This window comes from Zalophus californianus, chromosome 1, assembly GCF_009762305.2.
Source record: "Zalophus californianus isolate mZalCal1 chromosome 1, mZalCal1.pri.v2, whole genome shotgun sequence".
NCBI classification, from domain to species: domain Eukaryota; kingdom Metazoa; phylum Chordata; class Mammalia; order Carnivora; family Otariidae; genus Zalophus; species Zalophus californianus.
This window is the reverse complement of record NC_045595.1, coordinates 152,287,110-152,306,209: the sequence shown is the minus strand read 5'-3', so window position 1 is coordinate 152,306,209 and position 19,100 is coordinate 152,287,110. Positions and strand designations below refer to the sequence as shown.

The following is a 19,100-nucleotide window of genomic DNA, read 5'->3' as shown; positions in this document are numbered from 1 at the left end:
CTCAGCAGAGAGTCTGTTTCTCCCTCTGACTCTCCCCCATCTCATGTGCTTTCTCTCTCTCTCTCATTCTCTCTCTCTCAAACAAATAAATAAAATCTTTAAAAATAAATAAATAAAAATAAAACTGTGTAACAAGTCCTCCCTCCTTTTGGGATCAGAGATGGCTTCCCAGAGGAAGTGACCTGGAGGTGAGTCCCTCAGTGCCTGGATCTTTCCCAGAAGGTCTCTCCACCTCTTGGTTCTCCTCACTATAATTGATCCTGATGGATCTTGTAAAACACCAATTTCTTACCATTGTTTCCTTGATGGAAGCTTTACAGTGGCCTCGTTGTATGCAAATTTGAGTAGAGACTTAGTCTCCCTTTGAAGCCTCTCTAGGCTGTTACACCCAGGCCTAGCTGCTGCCTTCTGGCACCCAGAATGCCCCGGAGGCATCCCCGACCCCTTCCCTGACCCCTTCTGAGTACCCAGGAAAGGGATCAAGACCTGAGCCTTAGCATTTAAAAGCTGTCCTTCCCTGGGCTACCCTTGGATCAGATCTGACGCTCACATTTCTATTGCAAACAGCAAACTGCAGAAAATTCCAATCCTGAAGCTGTTACAGAAAAAGTGAGAACAAAAGTTAGAAATTTAAAGCAAAAGAGATCTGTTTGATATTTAGCTCCTCGTACTCTAGACATGAGGGTATCTAAGTGGTACGCTAGCATTTTCTTCACTAGCTGTCGGCATCCTTTGTATATTCTGACTGCCTCCTCCTCTAAGAAGGTGTCCAGAAATCCGACAGTAGTCCTTTGTGCCATCTTCATTACAGAGCCGTAATCCTAGGTGTACCTGGTGACAGTCATTTGTAAAGACAGGGGTATAACAGTTCTGAGTGAAGGGAGGAGTGAGCACGTTCTGGTAATTGTAATATCTAGTCTCTGAATGAATGCTAGTTCCTCATAGAAGACATTCAGAGAATAGGGGGTCATTTTTGAGCTGCAGAGGCTCAAGATAAAAGCTTGAATATCATCATCCCTTGCTGTTTTTAGAAACCACAGATAGCCACTAATTTTTGCCTGATTTTATGTGAAGGATAATACATTACCTGCAAAAGTAAAGATGAAGTCTTTCTGCCGGAGCACATCTTTTGTTGGGATCTGTCTGATTCACAGAAAAAGTTGGGGAAGGGGAGTGTGTTAGTCTCCGAAATACTCTACATCACATGCCTCAACTGTGTTCCTTGGAACCGTAAAACAGAAACTCCCAGAAATTAGGATATCTTGATTTGCATCATAAAATAATGTCCAGAATTCTAGACAATACAGCAAAGATTTGTGTCCTGTTTTGGGCGGTTTATTCTGTTTGAGATTACAGGAAAGTTGTGGGATGGTGCACTTCGGTAGGAGGAAGGAGAATGCAAAGGCATGAGTGGTGGTCTTCATAGAACTTTGATGGGACTACAGAAAGTAGTGTCACAAAGACCCAGCTAGCCCTGCGATGGACCTTGGTCTTGGCAAGGGAGAAACACAGTCAGATCTGTTTTTGAAATCTCATCCTGGCAGCTGGCAGTGAGATGGATTGGGTAGACTCTGATTCCTAAAAACCCCAACGATGTCATCCCTCTGCCACCTCCCTAATCCTTTCAGGTTCAATTGCTCCAGGAGCTCCTCCCAAATTCTTTTAACAAAATTCTTAGAGAGGACCTCTCTCTGAATTTCTCTAAGAGTAGTCCTGAGAATTTGCAGGGGAATCCCCTAGAGTCTATACTTCCCTGAAGCTGCCAAGGGCTTTTGCATGCTAATATGTGAGAACCTCAAGAGGCTGGTTTCCAGGCAGGCCTCCTTGCCTGTCTTAACCATCAAGAATGAGCATCTCTTCAAGTCCTGGGTCCTGTGGTAAATTCTGTGTATGTAGATGCCTGATGCAGAGTCTTAGCATATGAACACCCAAGAGATTTTAAGTGCTAACAGAATGGGTGAGATTTGGTGATTTTTTTCTTTTTTTCTTTTGCTCAGCTATATTTTTATATTTGCATTTATAAATGATAATAACCCTTTTTTAAAAGTTAAAGAAAATAAGTTTAGTGAGCACCTAGTACTTGCAAGCACCAAGCAAGCTTATGTAAGAAATGAGTTGCCCCAAAAGGGTTACATACTGCAGGGAAGTGCCCTTGTTTTCAGCAGGAAAGAGAGGCCTTGTAACAACAGGAAGCGCTGGGAGGCTGAGGAACCCAGGCTTCCAAGCAGAGCTGTTCTGGAAACAATGGCTGCCTGTGGCTCGGGAATATTGGGCAGGAAATGAAAGGATGCTGGGACAGGGGGTACAGCGAGAAGCTGATAAGCACTACCTGGCTGTTCTTCACGTGGACCTAGAGGGCCAACGATGAAGTTGTTTTTTCTAAACGCTCCTCATCTTTCATCAGCAAATTTGGTTTTAGAAAAACACAGAAATGAAAAGAACCCATGGTGCCATAGGTCTGGAAAGTATTAGGAAGCTGAGCCTCCAGGGAAACCAGAAGGTACAGTAAGCAAGAGAAGGTATTTCTCACCCTCAGGGCACGGTCACCTCAAGTGAGGAGGGGGGGGCCTTCAGATGGACTCACACCGTTTCAAGCTAAGTCCCCAGAGGACTCTTGCGTCCATAATAATAAAAATAGCATTGAGCTAATAGGAGCTCAGTTATACCAAGAGAGGTATGTATAAACCTTCTGAGATTGAAGTTTATATTTATTTAACACAAATTTCCATTCATATGGGAAGGGTAAGTTCAGGAGACACTCATACAAGTAAGAAACAAAAACAAAAGTAACAAAAACGGAAGAGAGCGATTTGCCCTGGAAGACCTAGATAGAAACCAGCAGGGGTGAGGACTTGAACACTGCCGGGAAAAGTCAAGTCTGCCTTCTCAATCTCGAGCCCAGCTTTATCCAGGAAGTTCACGTGTCACGGGATGTTAGACCTGGAAGGAACTTTAGTGGTCATCTAGATCCAAAACTTGCTCCTGGTACAGATGGAAGTCTGAGGCTGGGAGTGCCTATTTTTCCCCCCTGGAAGAAATACAGCTGATTCTGTATTTAATATAATATATAATTAATATATATAATAATAATATAATATAATATAATTAATATAATATAATATAATATAATATAATATAATATAATATAATATAATATAATATAATATAATATAATATAATACAGCTTTAACTGATAAGAACCCAGCCCCTAGTACCTGTGGGAGAATTCAAAAGGCGAATAGTCCCTCTCCTCAAAGGTCTGACATTGGTACCTGGGGGTCCAGGCGAAAACTCAGCTTTCTTAATTCATTGCTTTACATCCTTGTCCATCATCAGGTTGCTCTTGGACAGGAAATCACCTCTGCTTCCTGCTGCTTTCTGGTCTTCCCCGTGCCTGGGCTGTGCCTTAGTTTCCCTAGCTTGGAGGTCATGTTTATAAAATGTACTGGAAAGTGCATGAACTTTGGACTTGAGCAGGCTTGTGATGGCACCCTAGTTTTGCCACTAGCTGTTCGACCGTGGACAAGTCATCCAACTACACTGCATCTTAGTTGCCCATCTATAAAATAGGAATAGGACTGCCTACCAGTCAGGGTTGTAAGAATTAAATGAAATAATGATCATTAAGCATGATACTCCACACAGCATTTGATGAGTGCATCCCATGACCACCCACTAGGCATGCAAAAAAAAAAAAAAAAATGTGGCCTGGATACACTCAGCTGAGAAAAAAAGTCACATTGTCCTCATTCTTAAGATAACTGGTGTTAGTGAAGCATACCATTCAAGAAACAGGTTTATTTTCCCTGTTTATCTCTTGTTAACCTGCTCAGCAACCATCCGTTCTCCCCCTGGGACTCTCTCTGGAGGCATATGCGATCACATTCTTTATCCGTTACCAAGGTAGAGCCTCTATCCATGGCATCCCTAGAAGCAGGTGGCAAGCAAGAGGGGCTGCTGGTCCAGGAACTAAAACCTTGATTAGGTGACCAAAGCTGACTGTGGCCTTCATACAGTTAAATTGAGGATGTAAATGATTTCTTGGCAGTGAAAAGGAAAGTGATGCTCTCAAGCTGGACCTGGGAGTATACTGAAAGGTCAGCCCCCCATGGAGTGAGTGATGTCTGCCCCACAAATACCCTGGGAACAAAGTCAAACAGTAGGAAGGATGAGCATTTAAAAAGTCTACAAATGACACACAACCCAGAAGCCTCCATTTTCAGCAACAGGACAAGGTCCTTCTGTAGTGTTCCTGAGTACAAGGTGAACCGGGCCACCTAAGCCCCAGGCCATGGAGGGGCTCCTGGGAGGCTTGTTTTCCCCTGAATGCAGCCTCCTCCCTCCCACCCCTTGTCTCTACTCAGCACTGTCCTTCCTCAGGGGCCAGAGCCCCCTCCCTCCTCCACCCCACCGCCAGCCCTTCTGAGGTTGTTTCCACTTGCCCACTAACTCACTGACAATGTGTGGTCCCAGATATTTCCCTGCCCTCAACCAGCCTTCTACCTCTGAGTCAGAAAGGCACTAGAGAAACTTCAGGAATCAGCTAGAAAAGAGTGAGCCTTCTCGCCCTCTCTTTCATCCTCAACAAAGCATAAACGTCCTCTCCACTGACCTTCATCTTTTTTCTTTTTGGAGCAATAGGTTTGGGGTAAGTCTTTTCCCTCATAGTATCTCTTCTCCCTGCCCAGTTTTCTTGAAGGACTATTTCTTGACAGGAAGAATTCCTGGTGAGGCAGCTAAGAGTCTGGTCCTAAAGCTGATGATGTCCAAACATCATCCTGCAGGCAACAGGGAGCCACTGAATGTTCCAGAGGAAGGGAGCTTTATCATCAAGTTAGTGTTTTAGAAAGATTTGTCTGGCAGTGGAAATCAAGATAGAACACAATCTTCCTGCGCTGTCATTAAAAACTCCCCCAATTTACCTGAACGCTTCTCCACCAGACTGGTCTGGTCAGCATTCTTGGAATTCACCACATTGTTTCTTGCTTTCCCACCTTGTTTATACCATTCCCTGCACCAGAAAGTGGGTGGCATTTTTTTTTAAGATTTTATTTATTTATTTGCGAGAGAGAGAATGAGAGATGGACAGCACGAGAGGAAAGAGGGTCAGAGGGAGAAGCAGGCTTCCCGCTGAGCAGGGAGCCCGATGTGGGACTCGATCCCGGGGACTCCAGGATCATGACCTGAGCCGAAGGCAGTTGCTCAACCAACTGAGCCACCCAGGAGCCCCAAGTGGGTGGCATTTATTAAGTGCTTATTATATGCCGGGCACTTAACCAAGCGTTCTGCGTGTGTCATAGTATATGTTATATACCTTACCTCACGTTGTACCATATCACATCATAGCATCTCCCATCACCTCCTCAAACCAGCATCAAGAGTTCTAATGGCCTAGCCTGGATTTGTCCTTCTTTATCCACCGATGTCACACATGTGAGCCCTTCAGGGTGAGGGTCCTGTCCCAGCAACCTCTAGTGTGGTCCCCCTGTACCGTCAGCACCCTATAAATGCACACAATCTCCTCTTTTGTTCAGCACCCCAAAGCCCTGCCTGACCTCCCCCACTGTGTGTAATCTCTTTAGGAGGACTTCTATCACATTTTTTGTGCCTCTGTAGAGCCCTCAACATAGTTTGCTTGATATTCTCATACTGGCCAAGTCACTAACACCGCTGAGATTTAGCTTCCTCATTTATCAAGTAAGGATGAATACCTCCCTCATAAGGTGGCTGTGCATTGGGTACAACTAATGGATGAAAGTGTAGAGCTCAGGGATCAGCACAAAGTAGGTGCCCAGGAATTTCCATTCCTTTCTTGTCTTCCTGAGGACAAAGGTCGTACTCACCTTTTTGTCCTTGGGGCTAGATGGCTTCTCTATACATTTTACAGAGAATCATTGTCACTGGGAAGGACGGGGTGCATTGAGAGCAGCTGGGGCAAGTTAGGGTATGCACCAGAGGGAGGATCTGGACACTCCTACAAGAAAGAGCTGACTTGACTTGGCATCTGAGACAGAGAAAGCGCGTAGAGGAGGGACCTCCAGGATGCAGCCCACCATCGCGGGCCCAGCTCTGGAACAGAGCTCATCCTTGGCCACACCAGGCCAGCAGGTCAGGCAAATACTTGTATTTAACAAGGAATAATTATCTCAGTGGGGTCATCGGAGAGGATTTCAACATTTAGAAATTGCCTCACTGACTTCAGCAGGCCCTCTGGCTCCTTTTTTTTTTTTTTTTTAAGATTTTATTTATTTGAGAGAGAGAGAATGAGAGAGAGAGAAAGCACATGAGATGGGGGGAGGGCCAGAGGGAGAAGCAGACTCCCCACCGAGCAGGGAGCCTGATGCAGGACTCGATCCAGGGATTCCAGGATCATCACCTGAACCGAGGGCAGTTGCTCAACCAACTGAGCCACCCAGGTGCCCCAGCCCCTCTGGCTTCTTTAATGAAACTTGTTTTGCAAAAACCTAGGTCTTTCTTTTAAAAAAATTATTTCTACCCCATCCTCATTACAGAAAATTCAGAAAAGCAAAATTTTAGATATAACAAAGCAAAAGCCGTTTTTGGTTTCTACCACCTAGAGGTAACTGCTATTAACATTTCAGTGTGTGTTATTTTTTATCATTTAAGCTTTGGGAAAGTGTGGTATAAAAGAGAGACTGTCACTATATGGTCTTTAGATTTGTTTCTTGCTTTCCAGCTTGTTTATACCATCAGGGTTTTTTTTTATTATTCATTAGAAATTTTTTCTAGTTTTATGGAGTTATCATTGACATTACTGTATGAGTTTAAGGTGTACAGAATAATGGTTTGACTTACATATATTGTGAAATGATAACAGCAATACGTTTAGTTAGCATCCATCATCTCCTATAGTGAGGATAAAAAGAGAAAGCAAAAAAGAAAAAAAATATTTTCTCTGTGATGAGAACTCTTAGGATTTACTCTCTTACCAACTTTCCTACATGTCATATAGCAGCTTTACTAGAGTCATCATGCTGAACATTATGTCCCTAGTACTTATTTATCTGGTAACTGGAAGTCTTTTGACCACCTTTCTCCAATTTCCTCTTCCCCTACTTTCTGTCTCTGGTAACTTCAATTCTGATCTCTCTCTGAGTTTTGTTTTGTTTCGTTTTGTTTTATTTTTAAGATTCCACAGGTAAGTGGGATCATACAGTATTTGTCCTCTGCTGACTAATTTCACTTGGCGTCATGCTCTCCAGGTCTACCTATGTTGTTGCAAATGGCAGGATTTCCTTCCTTATGGCTGAAAAATATTCCTCTGTGTGTGTGTGTGTGTGTGTGTGTGTGTGTGTATACAATCCATTGATGGACACTTGGGTTGTTTTCACATCTTGGCTATTGTAAATAATGCTGCTATGAACAGGCAGGTGCAGATATCTTTTGGAAGTTAGTATTTTCATTTCCTTTGGAAATATTCCCAAAAGTGGAATTGCTGGATCATTGGGTAGTTCTATCTTTTTTAAAACCCCCATACTGTTTTCCATAGTGGCTGTACCAATTTGCAATCCCACCAACAGTGCACAAGTTTCTTTTTTCTCCACATCCACACCCGCATTTGTTATCTCTTATCTTTTTCATGTTGGCCATTCTAACAGGCATGAGGTGATACTTCATTGTGGTGTTGATTTGCATTTCCCTAATGACGAGTGATGTTGAATATCTTTTCATCTGTCTGTTGGCCTTTTATATATCTTCTTTGGAGAAATGTCTATTCAGGGCTTTTATCCATTTTTTAATGGAATTTTTTGGTGTTTTGGTTTTTAGTTTATTTATTTTTGGTTTTGTTTTATTTTTTGCTTTTATTTTTTTTAAAAGATTTTATTTATTTATTTGAGAGAGAGAGAATGAGAGATAGAGAGCATGAGAGGGAAGAGGGTCAGAGGGAGAAGCAGACTCCCTGCTGAGCAGGGAGCCCGATGCGAGACTCGATCCCGGGACTCCAGGATCACGACCCGAGCCGAAGGCAGTCGCCCAACCAACTGTGCCACCCAGGCGCCCATTGCTTTTGAGTTATTGAGTTCTTTGCATACTTTGGATATTAACCCCTCATGAGATAATAACATTTGCAAATATTTTTTCCCATTCTGTTGGTTGTCTTTTCAATTGATTATTTCTTTTGCTGTGCAGAAGATTTTAGCTTTATGTAGTCCTATTTGCCTATTTTTTATGTTGTTTGTGCTTTACGTATCATCTCTAAAAACTCATTGCCAAGACCCATGTCAAGGAACTTTTTCCTATGTTTTCTTCTAAGAGTTTCAGGTCTTACATTTAAACTTAATTCATTTCAAGTTAATTTTTGTAAGTAGTGTAAGATAGGGGTCTGGTTTCGTTCTTTTACATGTGAGTATCCGATTTTATCGGCACCATTTATTGAAGAAACTGTCTTTTCTCTATTAAGTATTCTTGGCTCCCTTGTCAAATATTAGTTGGCTATATATACCTGGGTTTATTCTAGGCTCTCGATTCTGTTCCATTGATCTATCTGTCTGTTTTTATGCCAGTACCATACTGTTTTGGTTACTATCACTTTATAGGATAGCTTAAAATCAGGAAGTGTTTTTCATTTTTTTACGAACATATGTTGCCTGTGTAACTTTTTCAAGAAGAATTTTGAAATAGATATTAACCATGAGGTACTGAATGCCTAAGGCCTGCAGTAGTAGAATTACAGGCATGTGGGTTGTTAAGGGCAAGGAACCTATCAGCTCTTCTCAAATGGATCTCCATACTTAGCCACCAAGTCATGATAGGGAGGCTTTTCTTATTCCTCCCCAACTGTAATACTATGAAAAAAGCATGGGCTTTGGAGTCCGTCACACCTGGTTTTGGAGCCCAGCTCTGGCATTTATAGCTGTGTGATGTTGGGTAACTTACCTACCCTATCAGAATCAACTTTCACATTTTCAAAAGGGAGAATTTCACCTATTTCATGGATTGGCTATGATTATAGAATGGAGAATGCTGTTTTTTAAAAAAGCATCTGATGTGGTGCCTGACACATGATAAATGTGGGATCCAGGTATCCATGGAGCTTGGAAAACCCGTCTGGAGAAAAATGACCAATCGCCTATTCAGCAAAATATTTTGAGTGCTTGTGTTTTCAGTGCCATTCTGGATGAATGAGACACAGTACTGTCTTCAGTGCCCCCACGGAGCTCACAACTTAGTGTTGGATAAGAGTAGACTTGCAGTAAATATTTGTTAAATTTCACATTTTTGTTGTTGTTAAATTTCATTTTTATGACTTTTTTTCTTATAGTTCAAAATTCAAAAGTATGAAAGAATATTTAGTGAGAAGTCTCCCTCTTACACCCCTAGCCCACCCCTTAGGTCGTTCTCCTGTAGGCAGCTCAACTTAATGACTTTCTTATGTGTCCTTCCATAAATATTTAATGCATATACAAATGAATTGCATATCTATTCTTCTATTCTCTCTTTTTAAAAAACAGATGCTAGCATACTGTCATGCTTGTCTGCACCTTGTTCTTTTTGCTTGACAATATACCTTGGAGACCACTCTATATCTGTACATAAAGGTTTTCTCATTCTTTTTAATAACTATATAGTATTTCACGGCATGGATGTTCTATATTTATATAAGCAGTCTCCTATTGATGGATAATCTTGTGCTATCACAAAAATTGCTGCAAAATGAAATAAGCTTGCCTATATGGAAATATCCTAGAACTGAGGTAATGAGAATGTTCTGAAATGTGATGGTTGCTTAACTCTGTAATATACTCAAAGCCACTTAACTATATGCTTTGAAAGGGTGAGTTTTACAGCTTTTGAATTACATTGGAATATTTTAAACATAAAAATTAAAAAAAAAAAACTTTCTTCTGAGGAAAACATGCCAAAGCCTGAATATATTTAAATTTTTTTCCTTAGAAAATTAGAAAGCAGTTAATTTGCTTTTTTAAAGAACAGAGAACATTATACTTCTTAAAATTAATACCACACAGGTGTGCCCGGGTGGCTCAGTAGGTTGAGGGACTGACTCTCAGTTTTGGCTCAGGTCACGACCTCAGGGTCGTGAGATCAAGCCCCGGTTGGCTCCGTGGTCAGGGCAGGGTCTGCATCAGATTCTGTCCCTCTGTCCTTACCCCCCACGCCGAGCTCTCTTTCTCAAATAAATAATAAATAATAAAACCTTTTTTTAAAGATAAGAATAAATAAAATCAATATCGCACATTTTCAAACATTTCTTTAACTCCACACTAGGCCAGGAGGAAGAGAGTAGAAAGAAGTTACAAGAGGTGGAAGAAGAATCAGAGGGGAAATGGGGGGGAGGGGACGGCGACTTCTAGCCAAGCTGAGACTCCCAGAGGCTAGAGGGGAGCGTGGGACAAAAAGCCTGAGTTGCAGGACAGAAAGGGTGGGACACAAAGAAAGAGCAGGAGTTAGCAGACAGAGAAATTTCCAGGAGCCACTGCGACAGCTCTTAGAGTCCCCAGGGGTGGAGGGGAGCTAGGAGGTTCTCTGCTGTTAGCCAAGAATAATGGAAAAGTAATTGAATTCTTTACTCCATCTCATGAAAAAAATGCCATAGGACCACCTCAATCACAGCACAGCAATGCTGCTTAAAGACCTCACTCTCTGCCCAATGCACAGCAGCAGAGTCTCAGAGAATTTCTTCCCTGTGCAGGGGCTTGTCTCCCTTACCCTTTTACCTTCCTCCTGCAAGTATCAATTCTTCTTCACCTGCCCGTGGCCCTTGGTCCTTTCTAGCACCTCAGTCAAGATGATGAAAATATCCTTCATTCCTGAAAGTTTCCCTGACCCCTTCCCAATTCCTACCTCCTGCCTCTCCCCTGCTTTCTCCGACTGTAAATTAGTGTGCATTTGCTAATGTAAATGGAAGTGTACAGCATGTACTCCTTTATAGTCTGGCTTCTGTCACGCATATGCTATATCATTCTTTGTGTATGGCTGAGCAGGATTCCACTGTGTGTATACACCATTAGACTTCACTTTTAAAGATTAGGAATGCAGGACCCAGAGAGGGGATGAAATCTGATTAGTAGAAGACCTTAACAAAAATCCAGAACAGAGAGGAAAGAGGACCATGTTTTCCTAAAACCCAAAAGCACTTTGCACTATGACATCATATGGCTGCCATGAGCACATCAGTAACCAAGCAAAACTGTGCTTGTTCCAATCTCTGTCTCCAGATCTGATCAGGTCCTGGGCCACAAGGGGAACCGGGGCAGCTTAGCAGACATTACTTCTGGGGGAACTCAGAGAAACGATTTAACTGCTGGTCTTTTCTGTACTAAACCCTTGAAGATGTTAGGAATTGAGGAAAGAAGTGCCCCACATTATGTATAAGTATAAAATGTCTTTTAGTTGTACCAGGTTGCATCAAATGAGACAAAGGACTTTAAAATGTTGTGTCAACTGTAAGGCATAAATCAAAGGCAGAGTTTTCTTTTCCATCAGAAACTACTTCAAGACTTATTTTGTGCTCAGATTAAAATTTAACATCTAAGATCACTGATCCAGGAAAAACAAAACAAACAAGGGTCTTTGAGAACCTTCAGTGAAACAGTTCAAAGAAGTTATAACATTATATCACAATCAGCAACTGTGTGGACCTCTGTAGGAGGGGACTTCAAGTTCTTTGGGTCCATGATAAATCCTCCAGAACTAGCTCTGTGACTCTGACCTCTAGCATCACTCCTTCCCATGCCCAAAGTGACAGTGAAAGCTTTCTTTCCGTCTATCACCATTCAGCTATTTGGTGTCAAACTTCTACCCCGTCCAGAATCCTAGGGTGTCCCCAATTTGGTTGGACCCCAGGGACAACAGTCTAAACAAATCTGAGACTGAGACTAAATTCTGGGTCGCCCCTGCAGCACCACACACCAGTATTACTGTTAGACCCTGGTTACCCTAAGTGTGGGCGGCAAGGTGGGCAGTGTCCCCATCATCTGGGAATTTCTTAAAAATGCAAATTCTTGACACTCTTCCCCCATTGGAACCCACACGTTAACAAGATCCCAGGGATTTGTGTCACATTAAAAAGTATGCGAAGCTCATGTCTAGACTAGTGGTTCTTCAACCTTAGCACATATCAGAATCTTCTGGATGCAGCTGCTGCTGGTGCACCTGGCCGGGGGGCCCCAGTCTAAGAACCACTGCTCTGGCTCTTGAGCTAGATGATTACAGAGATGAAGTGGATCCTTTCACATTTGCTGGGTTGATGGAGAATCCCTCTATCTTCCAACTCAGCCTGAGAGAAGAATCCAGGAAAGCTAACACTCCTCAGAGACTGGGACCATGGCCTCCTCCCCTGAGTTGTTATAATATTGCCTCTTGTTTAAACAGAGCTGTGGACGGAAGGTTCTAGGGCCTCTATATGAAAGCCAGAGTAAATTTATGGCAGAGGCTCCGTCCGGGAATGTGTTTTCTCCACCTTTAAAACAAACAGACCCGAGGTGCTACAGCTAAGAGCTATGGTCCTGGGAGGGCCCTACCTGAGAATGGGATAGGACGGGTTGGTGACCCCTTCTGTAGAGTGTTTTATAAAGGCCCTTCAAGGCCAGGGCTTTTGTCTTGAGTCCTTCTTGGGAATGCTCAGAGCTCTTAAGTCCACTTGTGCCCTGCACGGCCCAACAACCATACACCTCGGTACAGAGACACACTGCAGAACACACCAAGGCCAACCATAGCCGTGGGACTCTAACTCAAAGTCTGTACTCTGGGATCCTGCTGCCTTTGTGTTATGAAAACACACCTAAATGCATAGAAAAGAGACTTCAGACAAGCAAAATTATCTTCAAGTAGAAATATTTAACCAGAGAAGGACACAAAAGCCATTCCAAATAGTAGAGATGAGTGTCAGCTGGTAAGAGGTTGATCCACTCTACCCTAATCATCCACTGGATGAGAGGAGGCAAAATATTTTCACCAAGATTACTTCTCACAAATTAAGAATTTAAATCACAGACAGGCTTCAAATAGGAATAATAACTGTCATTGTAGAATGCTTATTATATGTCAGGATCCATTATCCTCATTTTGCAGATGTAGACTCTGAGAGACAGAATTATGACATATGTTATTTTGCTCAAGTTTACAGAGGCAGTTTGATATCCAAACGTGTATTCTCAGCCATAGACCAAATGTGGCAGTTTATGAAAACAACAGCTTGGCGTGGTAGGAAAAGAGTTGACCATTATTGTGCATGATAGGGGTTAAAACAAACAAACAAACAAACAAACAAAACGAAAAAAACCCAAAACAATTTTTTTAAGCATTGGAACTCTCTTCGCCTATTTATTTACTTATTTGTTTATTTATTTACTATTTATTATTTAGAGGCATGGGGTGAGAGACAAAAATCTCGTGAGAAACACTATCTCATACAACAGATCAAAGTAGAGCTTTTCTGGTGGAAGCCAGGCAGAGGCCCTGGACCCCTTCCCCACCCTCACAACCCCTCCTCCACTGCACTCTGGTCCCACCCTGTATTCACTCAGAGTGAGTGGTACTACCATGCAGGTCTCTGCTCTCAATATTTCCAAACCCAAGTCCATTCCTTGCCTGCTACCCACCTGGGATAATGGAGAAGTTCTTCCCCAGCTCTGGTCATGAGACACCAGGGCCAAACATGGCTGTGTCCTGGAGGGGAATGGTCCTGGGGCTGCACAGCCTTTGAAAGATGGGTGGAATACTTGAAGTAGACAAGCTTTACTGAGCATCCAAAGTTACAGTTAGTAGTTAAAAGAAATGTCAGAGAATTGTTTAGAAAATGTTGTAATAGGGACTCCAGGGAGAGTGTTGTGTCTAAATACCTGGTGTCTACTTACATAAAAGCCCAGCCCAACTTGGAATTGTGTGCAGGCACCATCATGTACATTAAGCATTAATGGATTGGCATTAACTCTAAGCCTAAGGCATTCATGGATTGGGTGTATTTTAGGGAGAGGGAACACAGTGCCAACAACCCAAGCACTAGCTCATGGAGTTCCTACACCCCACCACCTCCACAGCTGAAGACTTCGGTGTCCAAGGCTTTGGTAGCTCCATAAAAAACCACCATCCACAGCACTCTCATGGAGGGACCTCAGGTGGATCTGTCCAGGGACCAAAGTGGCAAGTAACTCGCTGCTCTCTACGCCATCCAAAAGGCCTGCAGCTGCCATTCTATGGCACTGAATTGGCTGGGCCAATCAGGGTCAGCCTTGAGGAGAGGTCGGCATATCCAGACTTTTCTACCTGGACATTGAACTTCTGGAGTGGCTGGAATTCAAAGGGCCATGTTGGTCCCTTTTAGGTGGTCCATTCAATCAATGGCTGGTTTGACCCATTCAGTGGTGTTGGTGGAGGGTGGGTCTCACCTTTATTTTTTTTTTTTTAAGATTTTATTTATTTATTTGACAGAGAGACAGAGAGAGAGCACAAGTAGGCAGAGCAGCAGGCAGAGGGAGAGGGAAAAGCAGGCTCTCCGCTGAACAGGGAACCGGATGTGGGGCTCGATCCCAGGACCCTGGGATCATGACCTGAGCCAAAGGCAGACGCTTAACTGACAGAGCCACCCAGGCGCCCCTGGTTCTCACCCTTAAAAAAAAAAAACACTTTAACCTTATAATCGCCTTTGACATTCTAGTAGACATCTTCAGTCTCTTCCTTTGCATCTTTTTTAACATAGCTAAGTTCACAATGTATATTTGAATTTGTGCCTTGTTTTTCTTTTACCGACTTCCATCATAAGCATTTTCCCATGTATTAATTACTTTTTATAAGCAACAGGTAATCTTGAGTGAGGTAAGTGAACTTATCTGTACCCTTGGTTTCTTCATGTGTAGAATATAGATAGTTGTATCATGCAACAGTCACCTGGAAAGCTTTTAAAACACAGATTGCTGGGCCCCACCTCCAGAATTTCTGATTCAGTGGGTCTGGAGTAGGGCCTGGGAATTTGCACGCCCAAGAAGTTCCCAGGAGATGCTGATGCTGCCAGTCAGGAGACCACACTTGGAGAACCAGTGAAATGTGGAGATTGAGTTGTGGGATTTCCAAGGTCACTGCTGGTTTCAAAATCTAAGTGTTTGCATATTTTTCAAATTCTTTGAAAAAACCCAACCAACTTTTAAAACACATGACTTTTCTAAACTTTAACAAAACCTCATGGTTTTTTTAAATACAAAAGAATATCATCTACCATTTAAAAGTAATTGTTTCCACTTGTAACTCATATGCATTCCATACTTGCTTCTCTTTGAAGTTACCTGTATTTTTAAAAGGATATCTTTAAAGGACAGTTAGACTTATATCTAATACTTTATTGTTTTTCTTTACATAGTTCCATATGTATTGAAGAGCTGTGCAGAATTTATAGAGACTCATGGCATTGTGGATGGAATTTATCGGCTTTCAGGAGTCACCTCAAATATACAAAAGCTAAGGTAAGCTGAAAGAATAGCCCCCAAAAGAATTCTCCCGCGATCCTTCCTCTCTGGCCATAGCTCCGCCAGCATTGGGAGAATTAAAAACCTGAAGGGGTTGAGGGAAGGGTGGCAGAGCAGATCAGTGTGATGTTTTCAGATGCCAAAGTGTTCTTAATCTAATCAGGAAATCCTCTAGTCTGATGTAATTCTTTCCAACAAAAGCTCCTGAGGGTTTTTAATCTGTTTCTTTGTCTTGCACCAGGTTTATCCTTCTTAGGTGGATTCAGTTGAACTCAAATGAATTTAGATCACAAGTTAGAACAATGTGATTTATTATTCACTTGCCTACCCAGAGCTCAGTTAGGTCCCCGTTCAGAACTTGGAGATGATGGGAGTTTTTCTGTTGACACACACTCAACATTTGACAGTTCACTCGGTCAGGAAATAAAAAATCTGCATGATTGTGCATTTCTTTCAATGAGGTTGATATTTTGAAAAACTATTTCCAATTCTATAGATTTATCCTAAACAATTCTAAAATATATCCTAGAATTTGGGGGAAGAAATTTCTATCACATTGAATTAAGAGTACAATAACCTTGGGGCGCCTGGGTGGCTCAGTCGTTAAGCATGTGCCTTGCAGCTCAGGTCATGATCTCAGTGTCCTGGGATCGAGCCCCGCATCGGGCTCCCTGCTCCGTGGGAAGCCTGCTTCTCCCTCTCCCGCTCCCCCTGCTTGTGTTCCCTCTCTCGCTGTGTCTTTCTCTGTCAAATAAATAAATACAATCTTTAAAAAATAAAAAAAGAGTACAATAACCTTCACACAAAACACAGATATGTATGTGTGTGTTTTATATGTATTATATATATAAAATAAAGGGAGTAGATATATAGTATATTTACAGTGTTTTATCAGGTGTTATTTTTATATATTTCTATGTTTAATTATAAGTGTAGACTTTTAAAACAATAAAAACATTCATGTTACCATTATATTGAATAGATTGTACAGTTAATTCATCTTCTGTCTTCTTCCTCTAACTGGGTTTTCGGCCCCTCCTTCCCCCCAACGCAATTGTAATGACATTCCACGAAAGGAATAAGACATCCTTTTTACTCATGGAGAAGTGGCGACTGTTAAAAAACTAATTGCTTTGTTGCAACCATCAATTTTAACAGATCTATGTACTTACATAATTTCACTAATTTACTAGCGTGACGTTTTTTAGAGTTTCAACAGCAAATACTTTCTAATGTTTCACCCTTAGCTCTGAAATAGACGACACAGTAGTTGGTATGGTGGGAGAACACTTGGGCGATAGCCAAATTCTTTTTCATTAAAGGACAGACCAAAGCCTCCGCTGGGAAATTTTGGCTAAATAAATGGATAAGCTCCGAATTTGTTCTTGTTCTGCTCTTCTGCTCTCTTAAAAACAAAAACAAAAACAACAAAAAACCAAAGAAACAAAAAACATCCCGGTGAATTTATAAGGCGCTGCAAGGTTTTCTTTTCAGGGCCCCACCCAGCTCCTTTCAGGTTCAGACAGCATCAGGGATTTCCCCACCCTTTGTTAAAGGGCCAGAACCAGGTGACAGGAAACCAGGCAGGGGGCCGTTTTTGAAATGCTGGCTCTGTGAGTCCCGTTGAATTTGCCACTATGCGGCTGACCAGATGAATTCTCTCAAGAAACTTAACTTCTCCTCTATATGAAAGCTCCAGCTTGTCACTTTTTTAAACAGGTTTTTAACTTGTAAGTATATATTATTTGAAGCAGTGTATTCACATCACCTTGGTCAAGAAATGTTTTTCAATTAGAAACAAGGCCTGGAATCTGATGTTGTTCCCAAACACCTCACTATACATTGTTCATAAGAAGATATTTATAATCTCATCTATCCTATGGGAGTCACTATCAGGCAGCTTGGAAGGGCTCGAGTCCTCAGATAAACAAGTTTGTTGACATGAGTGTATGGAGTGAATGATAACAATCTGACTCACCCTGGTTTTGGTCTCTCCTCCAAGAAAGAGAAGTTCATTTAGAACAATCTTTTGGAAGAACTGAAATCTCAACAGGCTTTTTTTGGCAACAAAAATTCATATTTCCCCACTGTTCATAACTGAGACTGGGACATAATGCCCTGAGAAATCCATTTGTAAATGGGCATTATGTTTTTCCAGTGACTGCAGCTTTCACAGAGAAGATCCAGACCTGAAGTAGAAGACTTCCCGGAGCTTCCTTGTGCCGGGAAGAGAAGGGCATCTTGATCGAGGTCAAAAACAGAGTCAGATCAGCAGTTTAGGGTCTTTTTACCCCTAAGCAGCCAAGCAGCTGCTGACATGGAACATATGCTCTCGGGATTGTTATGTCTCTGTCTGTGTTGTTTCAGGCAAGAGTTTGGCTCAGATCAATGTCCAGATCTGACAAGGGAAGTGTACCTCCAGGACATCCACTGTGTGGGCTCACTCTGCAAGCTCTACTTTAGGGAGCTGCCCAACCCCCTCCTGACTTATGAGCTCTATGAGAAATTCACGGTGAGTGTTTGGATTTCCATTATGGTTATTGGGTGGGACTCCTAGATGGGCCAAGGAGAGTTTCAACACTAAAATAACAATAATAAAACTCACCAGATGGTTGACATTATCTTAGCCAGGTAATGGAAGTAGGATACTATAGTGAGGAAAGTAAGGTAATGGGTCCATTGGCTAAATTTTTCCTTTCTTAGATTTTCAGAATCATGTTTATTTGTTTCAAGAGCTGGATTAGAATTATCTCCGTGTTTACTTAACCAAATGTGCCTCACTGTATAGGGGGAAGCTAAGCACCAGAGATGTGAAATGACTGGCCCAAGGTCACACAGCAGGACAGAAACCTAAGACTCCAGATGTACACCTATGGCTAGTTCATTTTCATCAGGCTTCTCCTTTTGTAGTTCTTTTGGGGGTTGCGGAATGAGGTGGGCAGGGAGAAGGGAGAGAGAACAAACCCAAGTCAAGGGAGAGATCAGAAAGGTGGAAAGAGAAAAGAATCTGGGAAATGCAGCCAAGAGGAAGAGCAGGTTGGGCCCATGAGTTGGGTTGGTGGAGGGTGGATGGGCAGAATGCCTTACTAGCAGCTGTGTGGTCACTAGATAGGGGCACCTGTAGGAAAAGTAGAAAGAATAAATGCTTACAGGATGTCTGTAGAGAAAGCATGGAAAACCAGGCTGCTGGGGTGGAGGTGCAGAGTAGGTGGAGAGATGGGTTTAACCAAGATTGAGGTTCAGCTAATGAAGGGGGGTGAGGAAGATGAGAGTGTATGCAAGAGAGTGATTGAAATAGTTGACCATGGAATTTTGTCTGGATAACAGGGGAAGTGAGGCCATAGGCACTGAGTGACAGTGAAAAAGTATTATCTATGGATTATTCATCCAATGAGGTCAATAGACAGAGTCGGATGGTCAGGGGGGTGTTTGCAATTAAGATTATGGAGGAGTTGCAATTATTGATAAGGACCGGGTTTAGGCTCTAACATGGGAAGCAATCTTTCTCATGGCTCCTGTAATAAACTTATTTTGAGCATATAAAAGTTTGTTCACTTCCAAATAATATAGGAATAAGTGGATGCATTTTAAAAGTTGGGTTTGGACCATTAAAATATATTTAAGAGTTTTCAGTAATAGAGGGGAAACACTCATAATGAT

The 19,100-nt window shown here is 42.2% G+C and overlaps 1 protein-coding gene across 1 annotated transcript in view; it reads left to right on the top strand.

Annotated features, from left to right (window-relative positions):
- ARHGAP31 (Rho GTPase activating protein 31) overlaps positions 1–19,100 on the top strand; it is a 105,705-nt gene that overhangs the window by 47,094 nt on the left and 39,511 nt on the right. Inside the window, 2 exon segments of the mRNA XM_027583132.2 lie at positions 15,335–15,437; positions 17,808–17,952. Of these exon segments, the coding sequence (XP_027438933.2) occupies positions 15,335–15,437; positions 17,808–17,952 (248 nt within the window).